Here is a 25,630-nt window from a genome sequence, read left to right on the forward strand (position 1 = left end):
CACAAAATTCAAGAAAAATCCCACCAAATTCCAGAAAAATCCCACAAAATTCCCTAAATCTTCACAAAACCCTACCAAATTCCAGAAACATCCACAAAATCTCCACAGTGCTCCACAAAATTCCAGAAAAATACCAAAAAACTCTTCAAGTCTTCTCAGAATCCCACAAAATTCTAGAAAAATCCTCAAAATTCCAGAAAATTTCCCACAAAATTCCCTAAATCTCCTCAATATCTCATAAAATTTTACAAAATATCCCCAAAAATTCCACAAATTTCTCACAAAATTCCAGTAAAATCTGATGAAATTGTTAGCTTTCAGGAACACACATAATCACGAATGATTATATGCAGGTGCATTATTAAGAGATCTGGGTGTCAGGGGTACACATACCCAAATCTGACTCGACTTAGTTTTGAGTTCAACATGTTTTTGTACTCTATCCTTATTTAACTTACATAGTAATTATTAAACTAACATCGTTCTATTGTATACATTGATGTTACCCAAGCATGGATTTCTCATGATCCCCCTCACACCCCTAACATTGTTCCTCATCTTCTTTAAACAATAATTATATCTAATCACATCTAACAATTGTATCATTTATTATATACTGCTAACACAGGTGCAGTTTCACCTGATCTTTAGCAAGTACAAGGCCTAACATTTCCCAGAGCCTACTTTTCCCAGGCTTGCCAAACCTAACTTTATTTCTAAGTCCCTGAATTTTCTAAGATTTTAAGACCTTTTACTATTATTACCCCCTTTGAAAGCATTTTTACTTCACTAGAAGTGCAAATGTTTTCACTTGTTACAGTCCTTTGTTTCTGAGTTTATATTGATGTTCTTCAAATCCTTTATTGATGTGTTATCCTGGATGTTGTCACGAACTGGAGAACCAGAAGATGGTGGGTGAGGATCTCACATCAGTGCCTTTATTATTTTCTGGTTCCAGGACATTTTCTTCTGTATTTCTCCCTTGAAGATGCTGTAAATTAACCAAATTGCTAAGAATACAGTTAGTAAGATGATCACACTCTCAATGATAGATTTAATCCATGAACTCACATTCCACCCTAACCCTTTGAAGATTTTGCCTAACCAACTTGTAGACAAATCCTTTTGCTCTTCCTGTGCTTCGTGCTCTATTTGTTGCAATTGATTGATGTCATATTCTACATCTGCAGTTACATTTGCGGTGTGGACACAGCAATGATCAATCCATCCCTTTAAAAAACTCACACACTCCATGCTCTTTCAGGAGTAGTAAATTGTAATTGTATGTTTATTTCTTTAAATCTTTCTCAGGTCACTCTTGCTAATTTATCTACCTGACCTGTAAGTCTGTACAACATTTCTTTATTCTGATAGTTTGCTATAGGACCGAGCAAAGACTCCAGGGCCCACCCAAATTTCACTCTACTAGAGGGTTTTGCCAAGTGTCATCCTGATTCTGTTCCTATCCTAATCTTCCCTAGCTATGCCTGTGTCTAGTCACTGAGTTGTTTTTTAAGCAGATTTCACATTTTGACATTACTGATTTTGCCATTGTTAGCATCCGTACCGAGATTAATTTTTGTTTCATCAATTTCACCAATGCCTCTGCACCCCAATGACATTTGTTATGTTTAATTTGTAGAACTTTATTGGAGGACCGCCAGCGACTCACCGCTCTTCACAGAAGTAAATGTGAACGCCGTTTATTTCTATCTTTAGCACACCTTTTATAGGGTTCTACAGGGCCTGCAGGCAGAGCAAGTTACTATTGGCTAACACACACAGGTTTACATTTTTTCTCCTGTACACAAGGATATTGTTTTGCTTTACTCTCTCTTCTGCAGAAAGGTTTCAAGGACTTTAGCCCTTAATATCACGAGTTATTTCAAAGACTGGTTTGTGCAGACAGGCCTTTATTAATATATAAAATATAGCAACAATTCCCCCTTTCACTTTTTGCACAAACCAGGCTTTGGATGTGACTCATTCTATAGTTTCATGAAGCCAAGATAACACACAACTTAGACTTTCATCCCCATTAACATTATAAGTAAAGTCCGTCCCCCCTCCAGCACAAGAGACCCCAACCATCCAGTGATGCCCCAGCTGGAGAACCAACTTCCAGTGGGGTCACTATCTTCTTTCAGGGCATGTAACCCATCCTGTAGCTGTTGCAGTTGCCCATGGATGGAAGCTGAATGATCAGTAAGATTCAGACAGCACATGCCTTCAAACTCCCCACAACCATGTCCTTGTGCTAAGAGCAAAAAGTCAATTGTGGCTCGATTTTGTAATACTGCAAGACATAAACTACTCACATCGGCTGAAAGTTCACTTAACATCATGCATATTAAGTTCAATCTTTCTTAGTCTAACAAGCGAGCCTTTTTAGAGTTGCTAAGCTTTAATTCATTCAGGCTTCACTTTGACTGATGTTTTTTATTTTATCAGCTACATTCTACAACTGATGTAAGCTTGGATGGAAACAAAGTAAGTTTCCCAAGATAACAGGGTCTTCTATGTGGATTAGCAGGAATCTAATTCCATGCTCTATCTCCACAAATTAGGAATATGGAACTAAGTAATCGCTTTGGTAATTGTCCTGTGAGATTGCACCACTAATAAAGGCTTTACTCTCAGTGTGAGTAACGAGATCAGCTATAGGGTTGTCTGCAGCCCAGTGCTGCATTACTTTGTTAGAATGGCTTCTGTTGGGGGTTCAAACATTATCCATCCACCTGAGGTATTGGTGGAACCTAACAAATCTAATTCTTCTGAGGGGCCCTATGGTAACATTGAGAACTTTGGTAATTTTGCTTGCCAACAGGCTTCAAGTTGTCTTAATGTGAAGCCAACAGTGCAATTGCACTCTTGCAACATTGCCAATCCATTCAGTCGAGTCTCATTACTAATTAAACCTTTAAATGCTTGAGGATCCCATTCAGGGACTCCTATGAGACAGGTGTGAAAAGGATCTCCAGGTGTGGCTAGGCTCAAACACATTGACCTTTGGCCAGTTCAGTGTGCCAGAGTGACCCATATGTTCTGTCACTTTTGGATGTTAGTTAGCAGACAGTTGGTCGGGACTATACACAACACAATTACCATAAGCAGTTTGTTCCATGTAAATGACACCAAACTTGCAAACTCACAGCTAAACTTTAATGTTAAATGAACTTTCAAAGCTCAATTCATTTCACTAGCTCTTGAAGGGGGAAATGCTTATACTTTATACTAATATAACAATTGCCATACAGGCTAAACTCTTTATCTTAAACTATTATCTAACTACTTTTAACACACGTGCTCTGGTATATATGTAGTCTAAGTGTGAAAGTAATTTGCTGAAAGGGTAAACACACAACTACAATTTGCTTTATATACAGTTAGATGGAGTCTCTACACTTTTCTTAGATCTTCTACAGAATTTCCTTCACAAACAGACTATGATTTAACACAATTCAGTCTTGGAACGTTCACTGCTCCCGTGATGTCAGCTGGCAGCTGATCGGTGACTGACGGCTTTGATGTTCAGGTTGTTCTTCACATCCTTCTAAATCTTAATACAAAGGATAACTGAAAAATTGGTAGAGACACAACATCATAATAACAACATAAAATTTCTGTTGGCAACTGTCTGTGTAGTGCTCAGACACAACTGTGTCCTGACAGCTCCACTTCTGATCCATGTCTGGAGTACCAAGGCTGTGTGGTGACTTCTCTGTTCACTGGATCTCGTGTGTTCAGAGGCAGACAGTCTGGTCAGATGGACAGGTGACCTTTTTGAACCTGCCAACAAAACACAGACACTTCTCCCCTTGAAGTTAATGAATTACACTAATCAAATGCTTTTAGGGCATCAATTTCCCCCGTTTTTTTAAAAAAAACCAAAAAACAAGATGTACTTCTGTTATACACATCAACATTAACACAAAACTATATACAATTAGTAAGAACCTAGAGCAGTTAAAAATCAATTAAATCATAAACATTATTAATAAGATATGTAATATAAAACTACTGTTAATTACTAAAACACTGCACCAGCATCCCATAGTTAGCAAACAAACAGAAACAAAAAATCATCAGTGAAGGATTGGATCACCACCTCCGGAAATGATTCTCCAAGCCCACTTCAAAATTGATCCAGCTGTCATATTAATAGGGTCAAATTGCTGAGTCAAAAAGTGACTCAAATACTGATTTGGGACAGAAAACATCTGGATCTGCTGGCAAACATTCTGTCCAGGTAAAGTCAAGGCTTGGCCAGGGCCTGGCTTTAAACTGGAAAGATGCCTCTTAACTCATTTCTAAAACAAGGTTCTCAATAGCAGCAGCTAGGAGATGCTTACAGCACAGCAAACTGTTAAAATACATTTGTACAAATCAAATGATCAGAAGCCTCAGGTACCAGACCAATTAAACCATGCAGCAGTTGGTTTAATCTGAAGCCTCCCCCATGGCAGCTGATCCTCAGCAATGGTACATCTTCTTAAAATTCTGGAAACACTGAAAAATAAGAAAGCTATAACAAACAAAAACTGCAGAGATTGTAACAACCAATAGAACTCCCGATGAAGTCAAGGGTGTCACAGACTGCATTCCCTTCTATCCACAAGCAGGTGTTCATCAGTGTTCTGTCACAGCTGTTTCAGTTGTGGCTATCTTCATCTCTCTAGGAAAATAACTATACTTTGCAGTTTAGACAAGTGTCTCCAATAAAACATAAAACAATTTAAATTAAACAATATTTAAACCTAACAATAATTATTTATGGCAAAAGGAAGTAACAAATTTAACCTTAAAAGAATATCTAAGTTAGAAAACTTAACTTAAAAACATTCAAGCCTAAACATAATAAAACTTGACTTCGCTTAATTCTATCAACACTTAATCTATATTAAATAAAAACATACCTTAAATCTTATTCTGTTACTACAAAGGCAGCTAAAAGTTTGATATATACCTTCTAAACACAATATAACAGTAACATGGATTCACTATAAAGATTATAAAAACATAACAAATACATCACAATTCTATGTCATCTAGCTTTGAGAATAACTCACAATAACTGCAAATGGTACTAAAAATACTCATTCAAAACAGGAATTTGCCTAGTATATGTTCAAATTGGTTAGGATTTTAAAGTGCAGTTTTTCTAGAGAAAAACCACAACAACACAGGATTTGGCAAGTTGCCATTCAGCTTTTGTAGCACTTTTCAGAAACATTAAGTCTAATTCTTAAACTAAAATCTAAAATCCAAATTGGTATATATGCAGTTATATGTATTTTATATAACAAAAGGACTCACATTGAAATTACCTTATTAAAATTGTGGAAAAAACAAGCAAATGGGTAATATATACTTTAACTTAACTTTGTCTTGTACAGGTAAGTTCTCTTAACTAATTATTTTTTAAACCGCAAATCGCTTTTGTAGATAAGATTAATGGAAGGTTTTCTTAGAAGCTGTAAATCATACCATATTTAACCTTAGGTTTTAAAACTAATTATTGCAGGGTAACTTCTTTAATATTCACCTTAAACACCTTTTTTTTGAAAAGGGACCTATTTAAACTTTCAAAGATTCACAATAATTTCTCCAGGAAAACTCTAAAAAACTCCAATTGCATAAATTCATTATTACTTAAACCACAAAATTAACTCTAAAAGGGTATATAAAAACATTTAAAAAACCCATGAACCATGACTTTTTAACAAACTGGGTACTATCCCAGTGCTTTTTCTTAGAGAGGGGGGGGGGGGGGGTGGACTGCCTGTCCTGCTGCTGCTCTCTGCTGCTGTTGTCTTTCTTCACATTCTCCACATACTCTCGCAGGAAAAAACCCCAAAAACCTCACAAAGTTAACTTTAACACATACAGTTGTTTCTCTCAATCTCTCTTGTTCACTGATAGAGGAAAAAAGGGGCACAATTTTTACAAAAGCAGGCAATGTTACACAAAAAGTCTCTCACGGCCAGGTGCTAACAATGGTGACCATTGCAGCTTATCAACTTCTAATTACAGTGATGAATTTCAAACTAGATACCATATAGTTTGTGATTTTTTGGCTATTTTGTCACTTTTTGAAGCTGTCTGAGCCACCTGTTCCTGCTCAGCTGTTTCTGTAATTGTTCAGTGTGGCCTTGGAACTTTTTCTGCACTGCTTCTGCCCCGGGGGTGCCCCCGCTCTCTGCGCACACCTCAGTGCTCCCCCATGTCCCCCTGGTTCGGGTGGAAACCAATCTAAATTTGGATTCTTTTCTTCCAGGGTAGCAAAGTTGGAACTTAAATAAGATTGTAGTGTTAAGAGTGACTCCATAAGTGAAGAAAATAGTTCAGGATATATCACATCCTGCCGTAACTGAACAGATTCTGTTCGTTGTTTCAGTGTTTGCTGTGGAATTTCTTTCTCATTATTTCCTTCTCTCTGAATCTCCCTCCCTCTTTCCATGGGCAGCATAGATAGGAGTGTTTGCCCAGCAGTGGGAGGCAAAGGCGTGAGCATACCCACAAGCAAGAAGTCCAGGGAGCTCCTTGCGCAAATCAAAACCCTTAAGCTGTGGCTTTTCTAAAAAGCAGGTAAATAAATCATGTGCTGCTTGCCTTTCCATCTTACCGTCAGCGCTGTTGCAGCCCTACAAGGTTTGGCAGCACGTTACGGCCAGGACTCTCCTCTGAGGTCGCCTGGGGCGCGGCACCGTTGCTTTTCGCCGTCCTTGCTGCGGAGGACCCGTCCCCTGTCGCCGACTCCCGTGGCCTTCGCTTTTTAATGTCCCAAAGGTCCCAAAGGTCCCAAGGGTCCCATTTGTTCGCGCGCCATTTGATGAGTTCGGCGGGAGACAAGCAGCACTCAATATGAATGATCAGTAAGTCTCCTTTATTGGCAACTCCAAACTCCCTATATAACATCAATAATTAGGCTCCTACATAGTGCAAAAGCAAGCTCATTATTGGGTATTTCGTTTAAGGACAACTCCACCTAGTTCCACATTCTTGTGGTTGTTCATCTGTGCTGAATCCACATTCTTCTGATCACAGTGTCCTGTTCTCAGTTCACAGTTATCACTAAGGTCTTTCTGACATTGCAACATCTCATACCAACTACACTCTACTGTTGTTTAATTCTTTCTCAGCTAATTGCTGCATGGGAACACGACCTATGTTAGCTAGCCACTCTTCCACACTGTTGAGCTTCGGGAGCCTCCCGGGAAGCACCAGCCCTCCCCAGCCCACCCTTGGTAGGACTTTTTCTTTTCTCTCTGCTGACGATTTTATCCCCAAAACTGCCGTGGGAACGTTGTAACCAAGCACATCCTCCGGCGCTGCACTTTCCTCCTGTGAATTCCCTGTGCAGGGAATGTGTCTGTGCTTTTCCCTGCTCTGTTCACTGACCAACAAACCTGAGCCCGTGGGACAGTCAGAGCTCCTTCATGCAATGAAATCAGGTTGTGTTTCTCATGGCATGTTCTGGAGGAGCTTTTCTTGGTGTGTCTTGTGCTGCTGGAAATGACACAAGAGCCAGGAGGGAACAGAAGCTGCTGCTGCCCGTTGGCTCAGGGCCAGGGAACCAAGTTGTGCTCCCGGGCAGTTGGGCCCTGCTGGAAGCAGAGCCGCGTTTCCCTTGAGCAGCTCAAGCTTGTGACAGCTCCAAACAGGAAACCTCAGCAGAAAACTCTTCCTCCAAACTCAGCTGCTTTCCCTCCTGCAGCTGTTTGGGAAAGAGCCTCAAAGCACAGACTCTGCTGGGAGCCATTGGTGCATTTCCTCCCTCCCGGCAGCAGCAGCTCCTGAGCCCTTCACGGGCTCCTGGCCCTTCCCAAACCCTTCAGCTCCCTTGGAACTCTCAGCAGTCACTAACATAGGTATTTCTTTCATATTTAAATTGCATTTAAACTTCTCTTTTTCTCTCCTCTCTATCTTTTTAATCTCCTCTTTATCTCCTTTAATCCCGTCAGCACCAGCAGGATGGGGATGGAGTCTTGGGGTGGGTGTGGGATGAACTGAGGATCCAGCAGAAAAGGGCAAGGCAGAGGGGAGAGGACTCAGCCAACCCTTCTCCTGCTCTCTCCTCCCCCAGGCTCCAGCTAAAGCAAGTCAGACTGGAAAGGATCCCACAAATGCTGTGTTCTCCTCCCTCTGAGCTTGGCTGGGGATCCTCAGTTTCAGCCTGGTGCAGTGGCTGAGATTCGCTAATTTGAGTTTTTTGGCTAATGCACTAAATAATGTGGTGGGTTTAGCGCTGGCTGAAATCTCCAGGGCACTTACTCATTTCTCACTGTGAGATATGGATTAGGAGAAGGGAAAACCAGGCTTAAAAGTTAGAAGGAATAAAGAAACTTTATTAACAGGACTATAAGAAATAAGAAACCAGAATAAAACCTCCAGAAACCTTTTCTCTCCCCAACCAACTTTTTCCTTTCTCAACTGACAGTGTAGGGACAAAACTTGGGATGTTAATGCAGTACCAACGATAGTCTTTTCATCAGTATCTGTAGGGAGAGGAGTTTTCTCTTGTTATTCCATGGAGAGTTGTCCACAAGAAAAGACTTTTCTTGTGCTTTTTCCTTTCCATGAATAGCAGCCACCCAGGGCAAAACTCTGCCATCATGCCTTCCTCCCATTTCCACACCACTCTGAGGTGTGTTCACAGGCCATGAACTCAAGGGGTATTATTTTAAAGATTCAAGAGTTACTCTCTTCATCTGTCTTGGTGATCATCTCTGGGGACAGAAGTTTTCTTCTTCTCTCCCTGGGGACAAAGGATCTTCATCAGCTCTCATCTCTCTCTCTCTGTTCACGCATCTCATGGGATCACAGATACTCCACCACCTGCTTGGCTTCATCAATGGATACCTTTGCTCAGATTTACACTTTGAATCCTTCATTCCCCCCAATACTCTTTCATTAATGAAAGGAGTTATTTTTCAGAATGTTATTGTCCATCTCCATGGCCCTAGCAAAAGACTATTTCAGCTCATTAAAGCATCTCCTCATTCTCCTTCCACCTGAGGCTTGACTCTTCGTCGTACTGACCTTGATGTTTGATGTTGTCTTTTGCGTGTCGATCGCTCCCACTTTGCGCTCTCTGGAGAGGGGATGAAGTCTGCAGGTCTCATCTGTGTAGTGAAAGGGTTAAATGTGGCCCAAGGTGTGGCAGGCATTCCTGGTGTGGGATTTCAGCTCAGCAGCCCCTGGAAGGCAGGGGACGGTTTCCAGCTTGGAGCCGTCTGTGCAGGCCATGGCGGGGATGGGCGAGATGTCAGCAGCCGTGGCCCGGCCCAGCTTAGGGCCGGGGTCCCCCTGGGGAGGGCTTCAGCCACCCCACTGGAATGGGACTGGGAGGGCTTCCCGGGAGGGGCCACAGCAGAGCCCGGCCTGGCCTGGGGCCGGGGCAAGTCCCGCAGTCTCCATCCCCCCAGCCCAGAGCCACTGGGCTCCAGCCCAGCCCCCCCAGGCCACACAGGCCGTGGGGAGCGGGGCCAGCCACACCACAGCTCCAATACCTTTCCAGGCTGCAAACAAAAAGAGACAACTTCCCCAGCTGGAGCTTTTAAAAGGTGCTATTGACAAAGGTGATCTCACTTTTCAGTGCTGCAAAATGCTGTCAGTTCTCAGAACTGGCCAGCTCTTGGCCTGATCTCAAGCAGAGAGAAACTCCCAGCAGCCGCTCTCAGAGAAATCACTTCTGTGGGTGTTTTCTGCTTTTTTCTCTAAAATGCCAAACCACCACAGCTGGCCTGCTGGGAAGGGGTTCGGTGCCCCCTCCCCACCCCTCGGAGGGCAGAAAGAAAGAGAGCTTCCCACGTTTCTTTCCTCTCTTAAATCTGTTGTCATCAAAGTGTTTCCAGCTTTTCTAATTGGCTTAGCAATGGGCCTGTTCTCAGAGCCAGCCAGTGATTGGTTTTGCCAGGCATGGAAAAAGCTTTTAGCAGCTCCTTTTAGCAGAAATAGCATTTCCATGGCTGGCTTCTTCCCTCCTCACCAAAATTTAACCCATGCAAAACCAACAAAACTGGCCACTGGTGGTCCTGGGGCAGGGGAACCTGCAGGCTTGGAGAAAACTTGAAGAACTTGTGTGGAGCCATTCAAAAATGTAACGTGGCTTCATATCTAGACACACAGCTAAAACCCAGCTATTTCTCTATTCTTTTTCTTTTCAGCTGAGAAAGGAAGTCACAGGTGATGGGGTCTCTATTCCACATCTCTTGGGTCCCTGCCTCATAGCTCCCAATTTGGATGAAAGTTACCCATTTGGTCCCTCTGGCTTCCTCCTCCCACCATCTCCTACATCTTCCCCCATTCTTCTGTGACTTTCTTCTTCTCTTTCCTTATGACCATTGCAGCCTCATCTCTGTGGCTCACAAATGTGCCCAGGGGGCTCCAGGGGTGAGGCACAGGCCCACATGCTTCTTTGAGATGCCCCAGCAGTGCTGCAGCAGGCTGATGGCTGTGCAGTTCCTTTGGCACAGGAACAGGCATTCCTGGGTTTAGTCAGAAGCATCAGTGGCCAAAATCCCAATTTCCTTTGGTTTAGTCCCACCTCAGAGCTCAGTTGTGGGGCAGGATGTGGGTGCTTGGGGCACTGCAGCGCATGAACGATGCACGGTCCCCAGGGGTGGTATATCTGGAAACATTTATTACAAGTGTACATCACTTTTGTGCTGTTTTTCCTATTGGGTTAGAATAGTGTGAGCCTGGATAGCCAATAGTATAAATGTTCAGATGGCTGCTAAGGAATAATAGTCATGATCAATTCCATATTAGCAACATCAGTTTTATTTCCCTAGGACAAGTGCTTGTATAACAATTTCTTCTGCAAACTACTCTGCTTCTGCTACTTGTTACATTTTAGAAACTCTGTTCCATCCATCCTGCCTTGACTGAGGAGCAACCTTTGTTCTCTTAGGACAAGTTCTCTTTGTTTTCTCTCTCCACCGGTCAGTCTTGGAGTTACTCTTGGATCTCTTGAACAACAGGGTTTGGCCCATTGTCAGGCTGTAAATAATGAGCGGTGGGACCACTGGTGCTGTTAAGTCGATTTATTGCTGGAATGCATCAGAAAAGGTCTCAGTCTGAAGGCATGAGATTTTGGAGGGGTAACAAGTGGGCCATAGCTCAAAGGTAGTCACGAGTTTCTTTGTTACACAGCAATATATCACATTTTGGCCCAATGGACAGCTGACATGGAGTTTATTATTACTTAATCACCTTTCACCTTTGCCAAGTTCTGCTGCACTGTGTCTGCTTTTCACCCAATACACTGCTAGCTCACCTACACACATGTGCTTCTTAGGATAATATTTAGATTCATAGCTTACTCTATAAAATCACACAATTACAGTTGAAATCTCTCCACCATCTCACTCAATGCAGTTTCTTATTTACTTATGGCATATTCTTACTTGCAGCTATAGGAACATAAGCTTATGATTTCTCGACTCAACGTCTGTGAACCTTTAGCATTGCATGAAACCAAGCTCCTTCCAAGGCTGTAAATTAAACCCTTCAGTATCTGTGGAAGTTTCTGTCATTTCCCACAGCCCACCAAAGGATTTGTGACACTTTGTGACAGAGGAGAAGCTCCCAGGCAATTTTGTGTTTGCTGTAGGGAAGGTTGGGTTGCTCTGCATCAATTCCCAGAGCAGCGCAGAGCATTGGCTTTGTGATGTCAGGGCATGGATGCCACCTTGTCGTGGTGACATCCCAAGGTTGCCTTGGTGCACGGAAGGCCTCAGGGTCAGAGCAGCTCTTGGGCTTGCTCAGTGCAGGAGCATCCTCCTGCTTGAGGCGTTTGTCAGTGGGCAGCTGCACACTGACAGGAGCCTTGTTTGTTTTTGTGGTGGAGCAGAGTGTGCAAACTGGCACAGCAGTGCTACAATGATGGAGCAGCTCGCTGTTGCCGTTTGCACCATTTATGTCATCGGCTACTCTGGCTATTATCTGACCAACCTGGCACGTAAGTAGAGGTTTTCCCTGGCTGGAACCTGAGCTGGCTTTTGTAGGTCTCCCTGCTCTTTCTTAGTGACCGGGTTGCTATTGAAACACAAAGACCATGAGGATGCCCCTGGTTTGGTAAAGCTCCTGTCAACACCTTCAGCAAAACACAGGGTGTCTGTAGCCAGGGGGCTGCGGGCAGCATTTGCAGGGCTTCTGTTCCCTCCACGGGAGAGCCTGTGGCAGCAGAGTCTGTCATTTCCTCACTTTGCTGGCTCAATCTCTTGGGGTGACTTTACTTTTAAGATAGCTCTGAGAGCTCGGGAAGTTGAAACTGCTGGAGGCTGATGGGAGTTTTTTCTCCTGACTAATTCCTGGCCATGGGTGAGAATTGGCAGCGGTTTTAACTATTGAGAAGTGAGATCAACCTGTGAACACCACCTGAAGATGTGAGGCCGGGAATTTCTTGCTCTCTTTGGTTTCTGGCTTCTGACGAGGTCACAGGGCTCTGTCACGGCCTCCTCCCCCGCTCCAGGCCGGACAAGGCTGCAGAGGGCGGGGTGGGGGGAGAAACGGAGCCGGCCGGCCTGACTTGGTTTGCAGTTTCTGCCACTGAACTGAAACCTGACACCATCAACATCTGCAGCTTTAGCAAGATTTTAACTCTTTTACTACCTGCATGAGACTTGCAGATTAATCCTTTTTTTCCAGAGAGAGAGAGAGGGAGTGATCAACCATCAACCCATCAAAGAGAGTGAAGAAACAAATTAAATTTAGAGGGGGAAGAGAAAGAAGGAGATGCTTTAATAAGCTGAAATATTTTTCTGTTAAAGCTATGGAGATGGACAGTAGTGTTCTGAAAAAATCTCCTTTAATTCATGACAGAGTATATTGGGAGGAATGGAGAGTTTCCAAGTGTGGATTTTGAGCAAATGATGAAGTAGTTGTGACACTGTGAGATGCTGGAACAGAGGGGGAGAAGTAATAGTTGAAGATTTGTGTCTTTTAAGAAGCAAAAAAGAAAACTTCTGTTTCCAGGGGGGCTCAGAAAAACAGATAAAGAGAACTTTTGCCTTTGAATAACTCATTCATAAAAATGACATCCCTGGACTCATGACCCATAACACACCTCAGAGTGATGGGAAATGGGAGGAGACAACTGATGGCAGATTTCTGGGCAGCTGGCATCAGAGAAATAGAAAGCTATGAAGAAAGATAGTTTTCATGTGAAAAACTCCATAGATAGCAGAAGAAGACTTTTGTTTCTCTACAAAGACTGATGAAAAGACTCCAGCAGGAATTGGGACTGTTGTAAACACCAAAGTTCCAAAGTTTTTTGTCTCTATGTTGTCATGTGAACAAGAGAATGGTTGGGTAGTGGGGGAGAAAAGGGTTGTTCTGGAAGTTTTATTCTGGTTTCTTATTCTTGTAGTTTTTGTCAATAAACTTTCTTTATTCCATTTAAGTTTTAAGCCTGTTTTGCTCTTGTTCTAATCCATATCTCACAGCCAGAAATAAGTAAGTTTCCTAGTGATTTTTTAGTTGCTGCTTTAAACAACACCAGTCAAGCAGGACACCTTTGAAAATGCAGACTGGGAGATCTTCTCAGATGCTGTTCTAAATAGGCCACGGTTCTCTCCAGTTTTCTCAAAGAATTTGGTTCATTTTCCTTGCCCACTGCAGGTCATCTGAGCCGTGTGTTCAGAGGTGCCGATCCTGAGGTGAGTCAGAAAGGAACATTTGATGTTCCTGGTGTTTCAGAATTGTGCAGGGAACTGTGAGCTTGGCCTGTGGCAGTAGAGTGCAGAGGGCCAGCTGGGTGGGCTGAAAGAAGATCCATTTCCATGTTTACAACAGCAATAGCAAAGGCATTGTTGGCTATTTCCTAATTTTCCATTGCAGAGCTTTAAAAGAACTCAAAGCTCAGCTTTGCAGAGAGAACGTTGCTTGCTGATAGTAGCCAGGGTGAACTCTCTAATTCAGAGCTATTTGCAGCCTGGCTGAATTAACCCATTTTAATTTACTTGGAGAGACTTAGAATCCCATTGCTATCAAAGCTGATGATTTGTGCTTGGTAGAGCTGGTTGTAGAAATAGAGCTGAAGAGAAATAAGGTTCTAAATGATAGGAGCTGCCTGTCCCTAACTCCACCATCTGTCCACAGAGCCCAGAAGCAAGAGCAGACTCTGCTGTGGCTCCCTCTGCTCCTGGAGAAGAGGCCAAAGAGGAGCAAAATGAGCAAAAGGAGCACGAGCCTCCAGCTGTGGTCACAGCCCAGCCTGACCATGCCCAGACAGTAAGTGCCAGTGCTGGGTGCTGCTGTCTTTAGTGCAAGGCAGAGCTGCAAGTTTCTGAGCAGCCAGCACTTGCTGTTGCTGGCTGAGGATGCTGAGTGCTGGAGTCCTGCCAGCACCCAGCCATTCCCCCATCCCATGGCAGCTGGAAATTGGGCTTTGAGCCGTCGTGCTGAGGCCCCAAAGCGCTGCTGCCTGCGGGTGAGCAGCTGGCTGCTTGGCTCAGGGAAGCTCTGTCTCTTGGCTTCTGCCAAGCCATGGCCAAGGGCTCACACGGCATTTCTGGGGCTCACAGGGCTTGCTTTGTTTGCTGTCCCTTTTTGGAAACCTCTGCATGACCTGGAGAAGTGTTCTGCAGTTTTCTGGAGTAATTCTTCACTTCTGCAGAGTCTTTTAGGCCACCTGTCTTTTGGCTTTTGATAAGCTGCAATGAGATGATTGTGTTGTCCATGAAGCTGTGGCCGGCCATTCTTGTCCTGTGTGGCCAAAGAAACAAACTGTGTAGTTCTGAACCCTTCTTCTGAGGCAAAATCCACAAGTGGCAAGTTTCTCTTGATACGTTTTGTGGTGAAGTCTGCAGCTTTGGAAACTGCATTGGAGCCTAGTGTGGGGGCAAAGCTGCAAGTCCTTGAGTGCTGTCTTGTGTTGCTAAGAACCCCTTTAGAGATGGTTGTTTTTTCTCCTCAGAGCTGTTTTCCTCCTCCTGCCTCTTCTGTCCTGACACTCCCTGTTTAAACTATAAATTTCTGCCTGTCCTAGTGAGGTGAGACAATTCCATGGTTTAGGTGGTTTTTGGTGACTTTGGTCATACATTCATTACATGACCCATGGCTTCCTTCATTGGCATCCCTAGGGGTGTGTCAATTAATTTGTTGGTGGGGCCTTTTGAGGATCTCTGTCAGTGCCACTCAGAATTCTCAGCTGACAAAAGAGGGAGGAGAAACACCTTGGTCCTCTTCCATATCCTGAGGTGGCCATAGAGGCTCTCTGACCTGCAGCAGAGGATCAAATTGCACACATCCTTGTCTCCTGACTGAGCAGGATTTCTAACAAGAGTGTGGATGTCAGAGGGGCAGGAGTGGCAGGGCAGGCCTGAAAAGGGCAGCTCCCAGGCACTTGCTCTCCATTTGTGTGTACAGAACATCGAGGCAGAGCCCCAGGCAGAGCTGCCCGAAGCTCCGATGGCCATCATGGCAGTGAAGAGGAGGCCTGAGGAAGAAAGGAGAAACATCGAGGAGGAGATGAATCTCCACTGGCAGAGAGGAAATCAACGAAACCAGGTGAGTGAAAGTGAGGCAGACACTCCACTCATGGAAATTCCTCTCTGTCGTTCTTCACAGGCCTCCGAGGAGGAGCTTCTGGCAGAGCTGCAGGAAGCTGAGGCTAGGATCAGGGCAAGAGAGAACAGGCTGGAGGAAGAAAGGAGAATCATCCAAGAGAAATTAGATCTCCTCGCTCAGCAGCAAGAGGCTCTAGAAAATCGAGTGAGTGAAAGAGCGATAGGCACAGCAGTCACTGCAGTCTGGTGCTTTCTGCCCTTCTTGCCTTTCCTCTGCAGAGCAGCAGGGGGCTGGGCTGATGCCTCTCAGTGCCATCCTGCTGTAGTGTCTATCCCAGCTGCTTGGAAGGACATTTCCTGCTGTGCTCAATCTCAGCTGCTGCCCTGGACAGTGGCACCAGTCATTTGCCCCTTTTGCCAGCACTCATCTCAAGGGATTCCTGCTGGCCTGCTCCTGCTCTCCTTGTTTCTTCAGGGCTTTTTGCAAGTGAACACAGTCCCCCAGACAGATTTGGAATACAAGCTGCAAGCTGTCTGTATCCCTTGGTGAATCTGCTGCTGTCCTGCTCTTTCCCTTTGCTCACAGTCAATGAGCCTTGGCACACAGGGACAAGCTGTGGTCTCTGACTGCTTTGTTCTCTTTGACTTGAGGTGGACGTGTTGATATCTCACCTGGCAGCCTGCGAAGGCTTCCAGCAAATGCCTGCTGATGAAGAGCCCCAAGGTCGGCGGGAGGCACAGGTACTGTCCCAAGCACAAGTGCTGCAGGCTGAGCACCTTCTGAAGATGGTGCAGGAAAAGAGGACTGAGGGGGAGGAGCTCCAACATTAGAACAAGGAGCTGCAAATGTGTCTGCAGCCCTTGGAGGGGGAAAGGGATCCTTGGGAGGAAGTGCAATGGTCGTTGTTGCAGTCATCCTTCAGAAAATCCAGGAAAATGGAATATGAAACTGGCCATCAACTTGATTAAAACCAACCTTGCGTTTTGACCATTTGGTTCCAGAAGTGGGCATCCAAAAAATCCAGTTGATGAGCTTTGCATGTGGCTAACAGCAACTTCCTAAGGGCTTGCATTTGAAAAGGGAACTCGGGGTAATCTCTGCCAGCCAGCTTTCTGACACAAACTCCTTTCTTCTCGCAGATCTACACAGGCTCTTCCATTCAATCTGCTGTAGCAGCAGCAGCAGCAGCAGCATCTAAAGGAGCCTTTGTTGCCCAAGCTGAGCAGTGGAGCCGGGGCAGTTTGTCCATTTCCAGCAGTGACACATCTGCTGCTCAGCTCCAGGAGAGCCAGGGAGACTTCGTGGAGCAACTGAGTACGTCTGGTGTATTTCTTGTCTGAGGGACAGTGTATTGTGTGCACGTGCCAGCAGAGCTGTAGCAAATGATCCTCCTCACTTTGGCGTCCCAGAGACATTTAGGACTCCCCACAGGAACTGCTGTGCTCTGAGGCAGCGAGAGAGCGCTCTGGCTGTTCCTGCTGCCTCTGAGGGCAGCTTGGACTGGCTCGGCTTTGCCTGGCATTCCCTTGCCACTAAAGGCAGAAGCAGGAATTGTTCTTGGATCAGCAGGAGGCTGTGGCCTAGCAAATGATCTATGCAAGTTCTGTGTGCTAGTGGCCAAACTGAACAGAGTATTTAATTCCTAAATTCTCCTTAGACTCCCGACTTCCCACCTGTTGTCAGCACCAAAAGACTTCACAGAAACTGATTTGGGATTTTGTCTTTTTGTTGTGGTTCTGTTTTCTGTGTGGTGTTTTTTATAGATTTTTGTTTTGGTTTTGGTGGTTTTTTGGTAGTTTTTTTTTTCTCCATCCTGAAAGAGCTGTTCTGCCCCATGTGTCTTACTGGTGTCATTTTTAGGACTGTTTTTATTGCCTCTACTACATCTACAAGGTTTTTATGAGAATGCTGTATTTTTGTCAGTGAGGACTCCTTTGAAAGAACATCAGGTGACAGCAGAAACAGAGAGAAAGAGATGTTTTCATTGGGCCCACAATGAAGAAACAGATACTTGTATAACAATCTGTAATTAATATCCTAGTTTTATTTTTCTAAAGATGTGTCCAAGAGACACATCCACATGGTGTGATCAGATAAAACAGCACTGCAGGCATTTCTCAGGAGCGAGCCTGCAGCCCCTGTGCTGTGTATTCCTCAGATCCATGGCACTTTTTCATCCCTGATTCCCAGCCATTCCCATGACTCTTAGAATCCTACCTATTGGCCCAAGCCCTGCTCAGATCAGTCTCTGGGAAAACACATCAAGCCCTCTGTGATTCTGCAGCACAACCCATTTAATCTGCTTCTTGCCCATAACAGCTGCCAGTGCTGTGCTCTCAGAAAAGACCTGGTGGGGCTGAGAAAAGATCCCAGCTGATTTGGTGTCTACCTTCACCTGCTGGCACACAAAAGGGCCTTGATCTGCACCTGGCTGTGTCTGATCTCCAAGGCAATGCTGGTGTGTCCTGAACGGGGGCCACAGCTTGTCAGGGGCTCAGGCTGGCTGTGTCTTCTTGCCATTGCTTGTCAGTGCTCATGCTTGGCCTTTGCCAGCCTTGTGCTGTGCCCTGCTGTGCTCTCTGCGCTTCATTTCCTTCCAAGGACTGGACAAAATCAGTCTCTCTGCTGCCCATTTGTACTGCACAACTGCCTGTCTTGTTGCTGCTGTGCTTGCTGCCCAGCTGACCACAGAGGGTTCAGAGCCCCAGACAGCGGGGCTGCCTTTGGCATCTCCTGCAAGTTGGGATCTCTGCCTGAAAGTCAGCATCTTGCATTTTGTTTCCCTCAGGGAGGATGGTGAACAAGGAAAATCCCATCACAAAATACATTGAACTGGAAAGTCTTGGCAGCGGGTGAGTCCAACCACAGTCACTTCTACACAGCCATGGGCCAGGGGTTTCACTGGTGGAATATCCATCAAGTGGGAAGTCAGACAAGTTGTCCACATGTTTAGACAGCGGGCTTAGTCTGCCCCATCTCTCAGTACTGGCCAGAATTTGTCAAGTGTGCTCAGAAGGCATTGTCAAATACATCTCCATGCTGCCAAGGTCTTGCCTGCAGCAAGGAACAGAACCTGGTAAATCTGCTTGTCTCTCAAGTGTGGGACAGCTCAGGATTCATTTCCTTCACATTTTTGGATGTCTCCAAATCATCTGCCCACACTAATGAAAGGAGAAGAATCTTGCTTGCCTGAAAGCACAACCTACCCCCAAGGAGAGCTGTCAGATAACAGTTCTCAGGAACATTTCTCTCCAAGAGTTTGCTAAAGGAAATACTCCGTGCTCAGGATTAGAATTGCACAGTTTAGAAGCTGATATCCGAGATGAAGGAATAAGCTGCCTTTTGGAGCTGAGGCAGTAAAGCCCAAGGCTTCAGGAACAGGCCCAGTGCCCAGGCACTTGAGGGGAAAATGCATCATCTGCCTTCTGGCAGACCCCTCCTGCAACCTGCAGCTTTTAGGCATTTACAGCAGAGCTCTCCTGTCTGGACCGGCTTCCACTGCAAGATCTAAATGGCTTCTCCTTTCTTTGCTGCTGTTTTGTTTCTAGGGGTTTTGGAGAGGTTTCCAGAGCACTTGACATTGCAACAGGAGGAGAGGTAAATGTCAACAGCCCCTGCAGCCTCTGCTGCTCTCCAGGCCTTTCCCCACTGCTGACAGCTGTGGCTGGAGCTTTGAGGAGAGCTGTGCTGAAAAGGCACAAGAAGCACAGACTGGAGCCAGCCTGCAAATTGCACTTGGAACAGGCTTTGTGGACAAGGCAAATCGCCAGTGGCCACATGTCCTGTAACTGGCCCCCAAGGGCACAGAGAAATGGGCTGTTGGAATGTCACTCCCTAATTACTCTGGTGATGAGGTCTAATCACAAGGCACTTTGGCACAGCTTGGCTGTGCCATTCCAAAATCACTTGCTCCATGTGTGTTGTGGTCTCATGCTATCAGTTTTCTCAAATTACTCCTTTTCAATGTCATTTGAGGTGGCCATAAAGAAAATAAATGTGCAAGGAGTGAGTAGGAAGATACTAACCATGAATGAAATCAGGATCATGGAGAGTAATAGGAGTCCCAGGATCGTGAATTACTTAGCCAGGTGAGTGGTCACCGTCCTATCCCTTGAATGTTTCTTTACATACTACAAGCATGAGAGCTTAAAACCCCACTTTGGTCAGTGGCAGGAAATAGAGTTGTTAATGATTATTTCTCTACTTATCTCCAATGGATGGGAAGAGACTGCATTTTGTCTGCATGAATCCACCCTGGCAAATGCAGACTGAAAATTGTTCAAAACCCTGCATCAGCCCTATCTTAAGAATTCAATACCTTCTAAGTTCATTGCCTCCACAGTTCTTTGGGCTTGAGTTTTTCAAGTTTCTTAAATGCTGATGAACCATCCAAGAGAGGATTGCCCTTGCATTGTTGCCCCTCTTTTCCATTGCTGTGCATGCCGGGAAGACTAGGTGCTTATTTCCAGAAATGCCATGCGTGACAGGTTTTTTATCTGGGCTCTTCCTAAACTGCCTTTCTCCTTGAGACAGCACAGACTGCAAACACTGCACAGCCTAGAGGCAATGTCTATGCCTTTTCTTCTGCCCTTGTCTCCAAGGGACCCAGAAACAAGACTCAAGCAAAAAACCAACCTAGCCGTGCATGTTCACCTGCATGGCCTTGTTTCCTTTTTTCAGCTACCTTGTGCATGAGGAATTCTGGCTGGTGATGGAGTACATGGACGGAGGCACTCTGAGAGATCTCATTGACGAGATTCAAATGTCTGAAGGAGAGATTGCAGCTGTCAGTCGGGAGGTCAGGGATCCCATCTGTGCTTCCAAGGCCTTGAGCTGCATTGTCTGGGAAACAGGGGCTCAGAATGGGAGTGATTTCATGGGCCAAGCTTGGTTTCTGTGCTGCTGCTCGGCTATGGGCAAGCAAGAGCATCTCAAGGGAACTGTCTGCCAGTGCCCCTACACTCCCTGGACTCACTTCCTGTACTCTTATCCCCTGCTCTTGTATTCTAGCTCTGTCTCTTGCATTGGCATTTGCAGTTCTCCACTGAGAAAGGTGCTGCTCTGCTACTGTGGGAGCAGCAGGCTCTTGCTCTCAATGGCGCTGTGTTCTGCCATTCCTCCCCATTCCCCTGCAAAGGGAACCTTCCACAGCTGTTTCCTTTCTTGTGCGATGAACTCACAGCACTACTTTTTGCCCCCCTGGTTCTCTTTTCTCTCTCAGTGCCTGCAAGGACTGGATTTTCTTCACTCCAACCACGTGATCCATCGAGATGTCAAGAGCAACAACATCCTTCTCAGAACCGACGGCTCTGTCAAGCTGGGTCAGTGTATTCTTGCTCAGCTTCAGCCTTCCAGGAATGGGGGGTGTGGGGCTGCTTTCAGTGACTGCCAGCTCCCCAAAAATGCTGCTGCTGGCAGTGCAGGGGTCCCCCCTGCTGTGGGCTGAAGGCACAGTTGCAGGGTGCACACAGCTATGACAAGGAACCACAAGCAGCCAAGAGTGCTATTGCTCTGTGTGTGTCTGTGTGTGTTCCTTCCAGAGGGAGGGAGCTGCAATCTAAACCTTCAGGGGAACAAAAGGCACTGCTGGAGGAAGTGTAAGAAATGGGGGGATGTTTGAAGTAGCCAATTCATATTTCCTTGGCTAAAGCCCTAAGGAAAGAGAGCAGGGAGTGTTGTCCAGGAAATTCAAGTGCACATTCTCAAACTTCTACCGGGGAATTCTTTGCCTTGGCTTCCTAATTGAGAGTATTAAAATTAAAAGAGTATTTTGCTTTCTCCTCAGCTGATTTTGGCCTTTCTGCTCAGCTCACCCCTGAGCAAAATCAGCGGTGCTCGGTGACCGGGACTCCTTGGTGGATGGCACCTGAAGTGGTGAAGCGTCAACCATATGGCCCCAAAGTGGACGTGTGGTCTTTTGGAATTGTGGCAATTGAAATGGCCGAACAAAAAACTCCTTATGACAGTTTCACTGCTCAATCGGTAAGGAGCAAATACTCTCTGATCCCGCTGTCTTTCTCACCTGTCCCGGGTTCTCTGCTCACTGCACAAAATCCCATGGCCATCTGCTTGAAGTACTTCCACCAAGGCCCCTTCTACAAATGTCCCTGCAGCACATCAGCATCTGCTGGAGCTTTGGTTGCAGCACTGGGGGAACTCAAGCCTTACCTCGCCCAAACCATCTCCATTCTCAGGCAGCATTTTGCTTTGCCTTAGAAGTCGTTCCAGCTCTTTTGGCTGTGTAGATGGCCCCAAGAATAGGAAACAAGCATCTCAGAGCTGCTGTTATCTTTCCAGAAATGAAGCAAAGAAACTCAAACCAAACCAAGTTTCTAAAACAGTGCTTTTGAGAGAAGAAGTGCAGCCCCATTCTTCTCACAGGGAAACTTGTCTGAAACCCAGAGATGAGGCTGTAAAGCCAGAGTCTCTTCTGCTTCTTATGCAGTGCTGCTGAGACACTCAGTGACCACCTTCTTTCATAACCCAAGCCACTTTCTCCATATCACCAAGCTGGAGCCTGGTGACGGGGAGAGCCTGCCAAAACCTCCTGTTTGTTTCCTGGCACTTTCTGGGATGGGCACAGCGTTAATGCACTGACTTGAGAATCCAACGAGCACAGGCTTACCACAGGGGTGACACTTCTGATTTCACCATGAATATTTTCCTTTTGCCACATAAGGGAACCGGAAATTTTCAGAGTGCTGAGAGACAGAGCTGCAGGTGGCTCCTGTGTGCCCAAACAGGCATTTTCAACCCAATACATTTGTGGAGGCATCTTAATGTGTCTGTGTTGAAAATGAGATTCCAAAGGTTTGTTTCCTTCCCTGAGGAACACCTGCTGCATTTCCTTTCTTTTCTTCCAATTACCATCATTTTCAAGAACAAGACAATAAGCTGGATGAGTTTTGTTTTATGGCAGCTGTGCTTAAGGGACCAACAAGCACTGCAGAGATTCTTTTCATGTAAGAATCCTTGGAAATAGTACAGTTAGTTAGAATAGCAAAATCCCTCTTCCAAAAAGGCTGCCAAGCTGCTGGGAATCCTCCGAGAAGGAAACATGTATTTGCTGATGTAGTTGCCACTAACTAGATCAGGCAATGAAATCAGCTGCCAAGGCAAGATCTGCTGGATGTTAGCAAAGCTGTGGCTTTGGGGCTTGGGTTTTTTCATGATACAGGAAAGTCGTCATCCAAATGCTACAGGAAAGTCATGTCTGCCTCTCTGCCAGGGCAAAAACTGCCACTGCAGAGTGGAGCTTAAACAATGGGCTCTGGGAGAGCAGTTCCAGATGGGAAAGAAGCAGGTGGAGCCTTGTGTTTCCTTTTTCTCCAGGCTAAATTCCACATAGCCACAGAAGGGAGCCCACAGCTGCGGCAGCCCGAGCAATTCTCGCCTTTGCTGCGTGACTTCCTGAGCTGCTGCCTGCAGAAAGGCGAGGCGCAGCGCTGGTCTGCCAAGGAGCTGCTGCAGGTAAAATGCCAAAAGGGCTGCAGGTGAAACAGTGTCCCAGGGATGGGCTCCTCCTCCACTGAAATCCAAGGCATCAGATGAGCCCCCATCCTCCTCACTTCCAACCTTGGTGCTGTTCAGCTGACAGTGGGGAGGAATCCTAGACTGGGCTGGGCTGGCAGGGAGTGCTGGGTTTTAGCGCTGGCTAAAATCACCAGGGCACTTACTCATTTCTTGCTGGGAGCTATGGATTAGGAGAAGGGCAAAACAGGCTTCAAACTTCAAAGGAATAACAAATTTTATTAGCAGGCCCACAAGAATAAGAAAGGTCTCACCTGTGCAGTGAAAGGGTTCAATCTCACCCAGGTCATGGCAGTCACGGTGTTGGATTTCAGGCTGTGCTGAGCCCCTCTCTCTGCCCAGGAGCCGCTGGGAGGGGAGGCTCGGCCTGGAGCCGTCGCTGCACGCCGGGGAGAGGGTTTAGTGTGGGCAAGATGTCAGCAGCCGTGGCCTGGCCCAGCCTGGGGCTGGGGTCCCGCAGCCTCCATCCCCCGCCCGGGAGCCGCTGGGCTCTGGCCCGGCCTCCCCCAGGAGCACAGGCCGTGGGCGAGCAGGGCCGGCCTCACCAGAGCTCCGTTACCTTCGGGCTCCGGAAGCAAAGAGGGCCAGTGCCTGGGCTGGTGGTTTTCAAAATGTGCATCATCACAGAGGCGCATCTCATTTCTAAATGGTGCAAAATGTTGTCAGTTCTCAGAACTAGCCAGCCATTGGCCTGTCTCAGGCACAGAGGAAGCTCCCAGCAGCTTCTCTCAAAGAAATCACTTCCGTGCGGGGTTTCTTACTTCTTTCCCTAAATGTCAATTCATCTCAAACTAACTCACAGGGACATGGAAAGGTCATCTAGTCTGTGTCCTGCAATGAGCAGGGACATCTTTCAAGAGATCAGGATACTCACACCTCAGATATTTCCAGGGGTGGGCCACCTACCAGCTCTTGGGGCAACCTGTGCCACTCTTGCCCCATGCCCCTGACCTACTCTGACTCAATCCCCTTTCCATTTCAAAAGTATTCCCCTGCCTTTGAAGCTCTTAGCTTGGAAAATCATGCTTTCTTGTTGTTTTATTTTCCTTTCTGCAGCATCAATTTATAACATCGGCCATGCCTGGGTCCAGCTTGGCACCTCTCATCGTTGCCGTGAAGAAGTGGAAGGAGGAGGCAGGAATGCAACAATCAATTTATAAACTGTCTTCTCCATGAAAAACTTAGAGTAGGATTACAGAGTAGGACTGCAGAGTAGGATTGTAGAATAGGATTATAGAGTAGGATTGTAGTGCAGGATGGTAGTGTAGGTTTGTAGTGTAGGATTGTAGAGTAGGATTTTAAATAAAATTTCTAAAATCTCAACTCCTTTGGAACATTTCTCTCCTTCTGACCCTGTGAGAAAGCTCAACATTTCCTCCTGAATTGTCAGTTTTTTCTTAGAGGTGGAAAGTGACATTGATGGCTTCTTTGGTACAGTTTGTAAGGGGGGAAGGCTCCTCTTCATTCATCCTCTCCAGACCACACTGCCTTTGGAATATGGCCAACTGGCCAAGTTTTGCCCAGCTCTGGCATTTCTATTTGAGGCAGAAACAGCAATGGCATTTGCAGGAAAAACCAAAGGAGGAGCAGTGCAACACAAACATCCTGTGCAGATGCAGGCTGTGCAGATGTGACTCGAGACTATTTGGGCTCCTGCCACTTGGATTTGTATCCCTAAGAGAAATCTCTTTGGCTGGAGGAGAGTCTGGCTGAAGAGAGAAAGCAGAAAGAGCAGTGAGGGTGCTGTGCAAGGTCTCCTGTGGTGCAGAGCTGTCAGCGACTGTGAGGTGAGAGCGGGCCCGGCCTTGGCCAGGCTGGAGCCCCAGCAGAGCCCTGACAGAGCCCAGAGAAGCCTGAGCCTCGGCAGAGGCAGGCTGGAAGGAGGCCCTTGGAGCTGCAAGAGGCAGCAGCCTGGCCCTGGCTGCCTCTTGCTGGCACCAGGCAAACCCTCCGCTCTCAGAGCCAAGCTGGCAGCTGGCTGCTCCTGAGGGGAAGCGGCGCCGTGCTGGGCACAGCACACACTGGTGCCATGGGCTGTCTGGAGTCTGCACAGGAGGAGAGAAAGGCAAAGAGCAGCCCAGGGCTGCTGCCCTGCCTGACCATTGCTGCTCTTCTGCCGCCTGCCCTGGAACTGCTGGCAATGGTCAGCAGTGTGTGCAGCACTCTGGGCACAGGGGGAGGGAGCCGGGCTGCTCCGCAGGCTCCAGCACAGGGCAGTGTCCTTCAGGCACGGCATTTCTGCCAGGGGAACCGAGGCCAGCATGAGGCACTGACAGCAAGTCAGGGCACATCTGCACGAGCCACTGCCTCACACAGCTCTGGGACCAAGCGCCTGCAATCCTGGAGCTCTGCACTGAGCCACAGCAAAGGTGTGAAATGCAGAGGACTTTGCAGAAATATTCAGGGGCACCAGGCCAGCCTGCTTGGTGCTCTCTGGGGCACAGCAAGCACTGTGCAATGCAGCTCGGAGCTGCTGGCAGAGAGGGACTATGGGCATGTGCCTGAGGCTTCTTCTTGAGTAGTGATTTGGGAGGGAGCAGAAGGGTCTCAGTAGGCAATTTGTGTTTTCTTCATGAATTGCTGA

General features: G+C 46.3%; 3 protein-coding genes across 3 annotated transcripts in view; 2 read left to right on the forward strand and 1 right to left on the reverse strand.

Annotated features, from left to right (window-relative positions):
• LOC147646281 (uncharacterized) overlaps nucleotides 1-25,630 on the reverse strand; it is a 274,673-nt gene that overhangs the window by 141,120 nt on the left and 107,923 nt on the right. The window lies entirely within an intron of this gene.
• Nucleotides 1-25,630, forward strand: part of LOC147646283 (uncharacterized) — a 232,039-nt gene that overhangs the window by 116,223 nt on the left and 90,186 nt on the right. The gene's annotated exons all lie outside the window — the stretch shown is intronic.
• LOC147646285 (serine/threonine-protein kinase PAK 3-like) lies at nucleotides 11,686-24,369 on the forward strand. The gene is made up of 14 exons (XM_086873670.1): nucleotides 11,686-11,965; nucleotides 13,627-13,664; nucleotides 14,107-14,238; nucleotides 15,376-15,720; nucleotides 16,167-16,256; nucleotides 16,656-16,830; nucleotides 18,305-18,368; nucleotides 19,065-19,113; nucleotides 19,492-19,604; nucleotides 20,197-20,314; nucleotides 20,738-20,837; nucleotides 21,302-21,498; nucleotides 22,849-22,986; nucleotides 24,103-24,369. The coding sequence occupies exons 1-14, from the start codon at nucleotides 11,689-11,691 to the stop codon at nucleotides 24,220-24,222; spliced, it is 1,956 nt and encodes a 651-aa protein (XP_086729796.1). The 5' UTR covers nucleotides 11,686-11,688; the 3' UTR covers nucleotides 24,223-24,369.

The sequence above is a fragment of the Cyanistes caeruleus genome, unplaced genomic scaffold (genome assembly GCF_971803275.1).
Source record: "Cyanistes caeruleus unplaced genomic scaffold, bCyaCae1.hap1.1 HAP1_SCAFFOLD_103, whole genome shotgun sequence".
In the NCBI taxonomy this organism is placed as follows: domain Eukaryota; kingdom Metazoa; phylum Chordata; class Aves; order Passeriformes; family Paridae; genus Cyanistes; species Cyanistes caeruleus.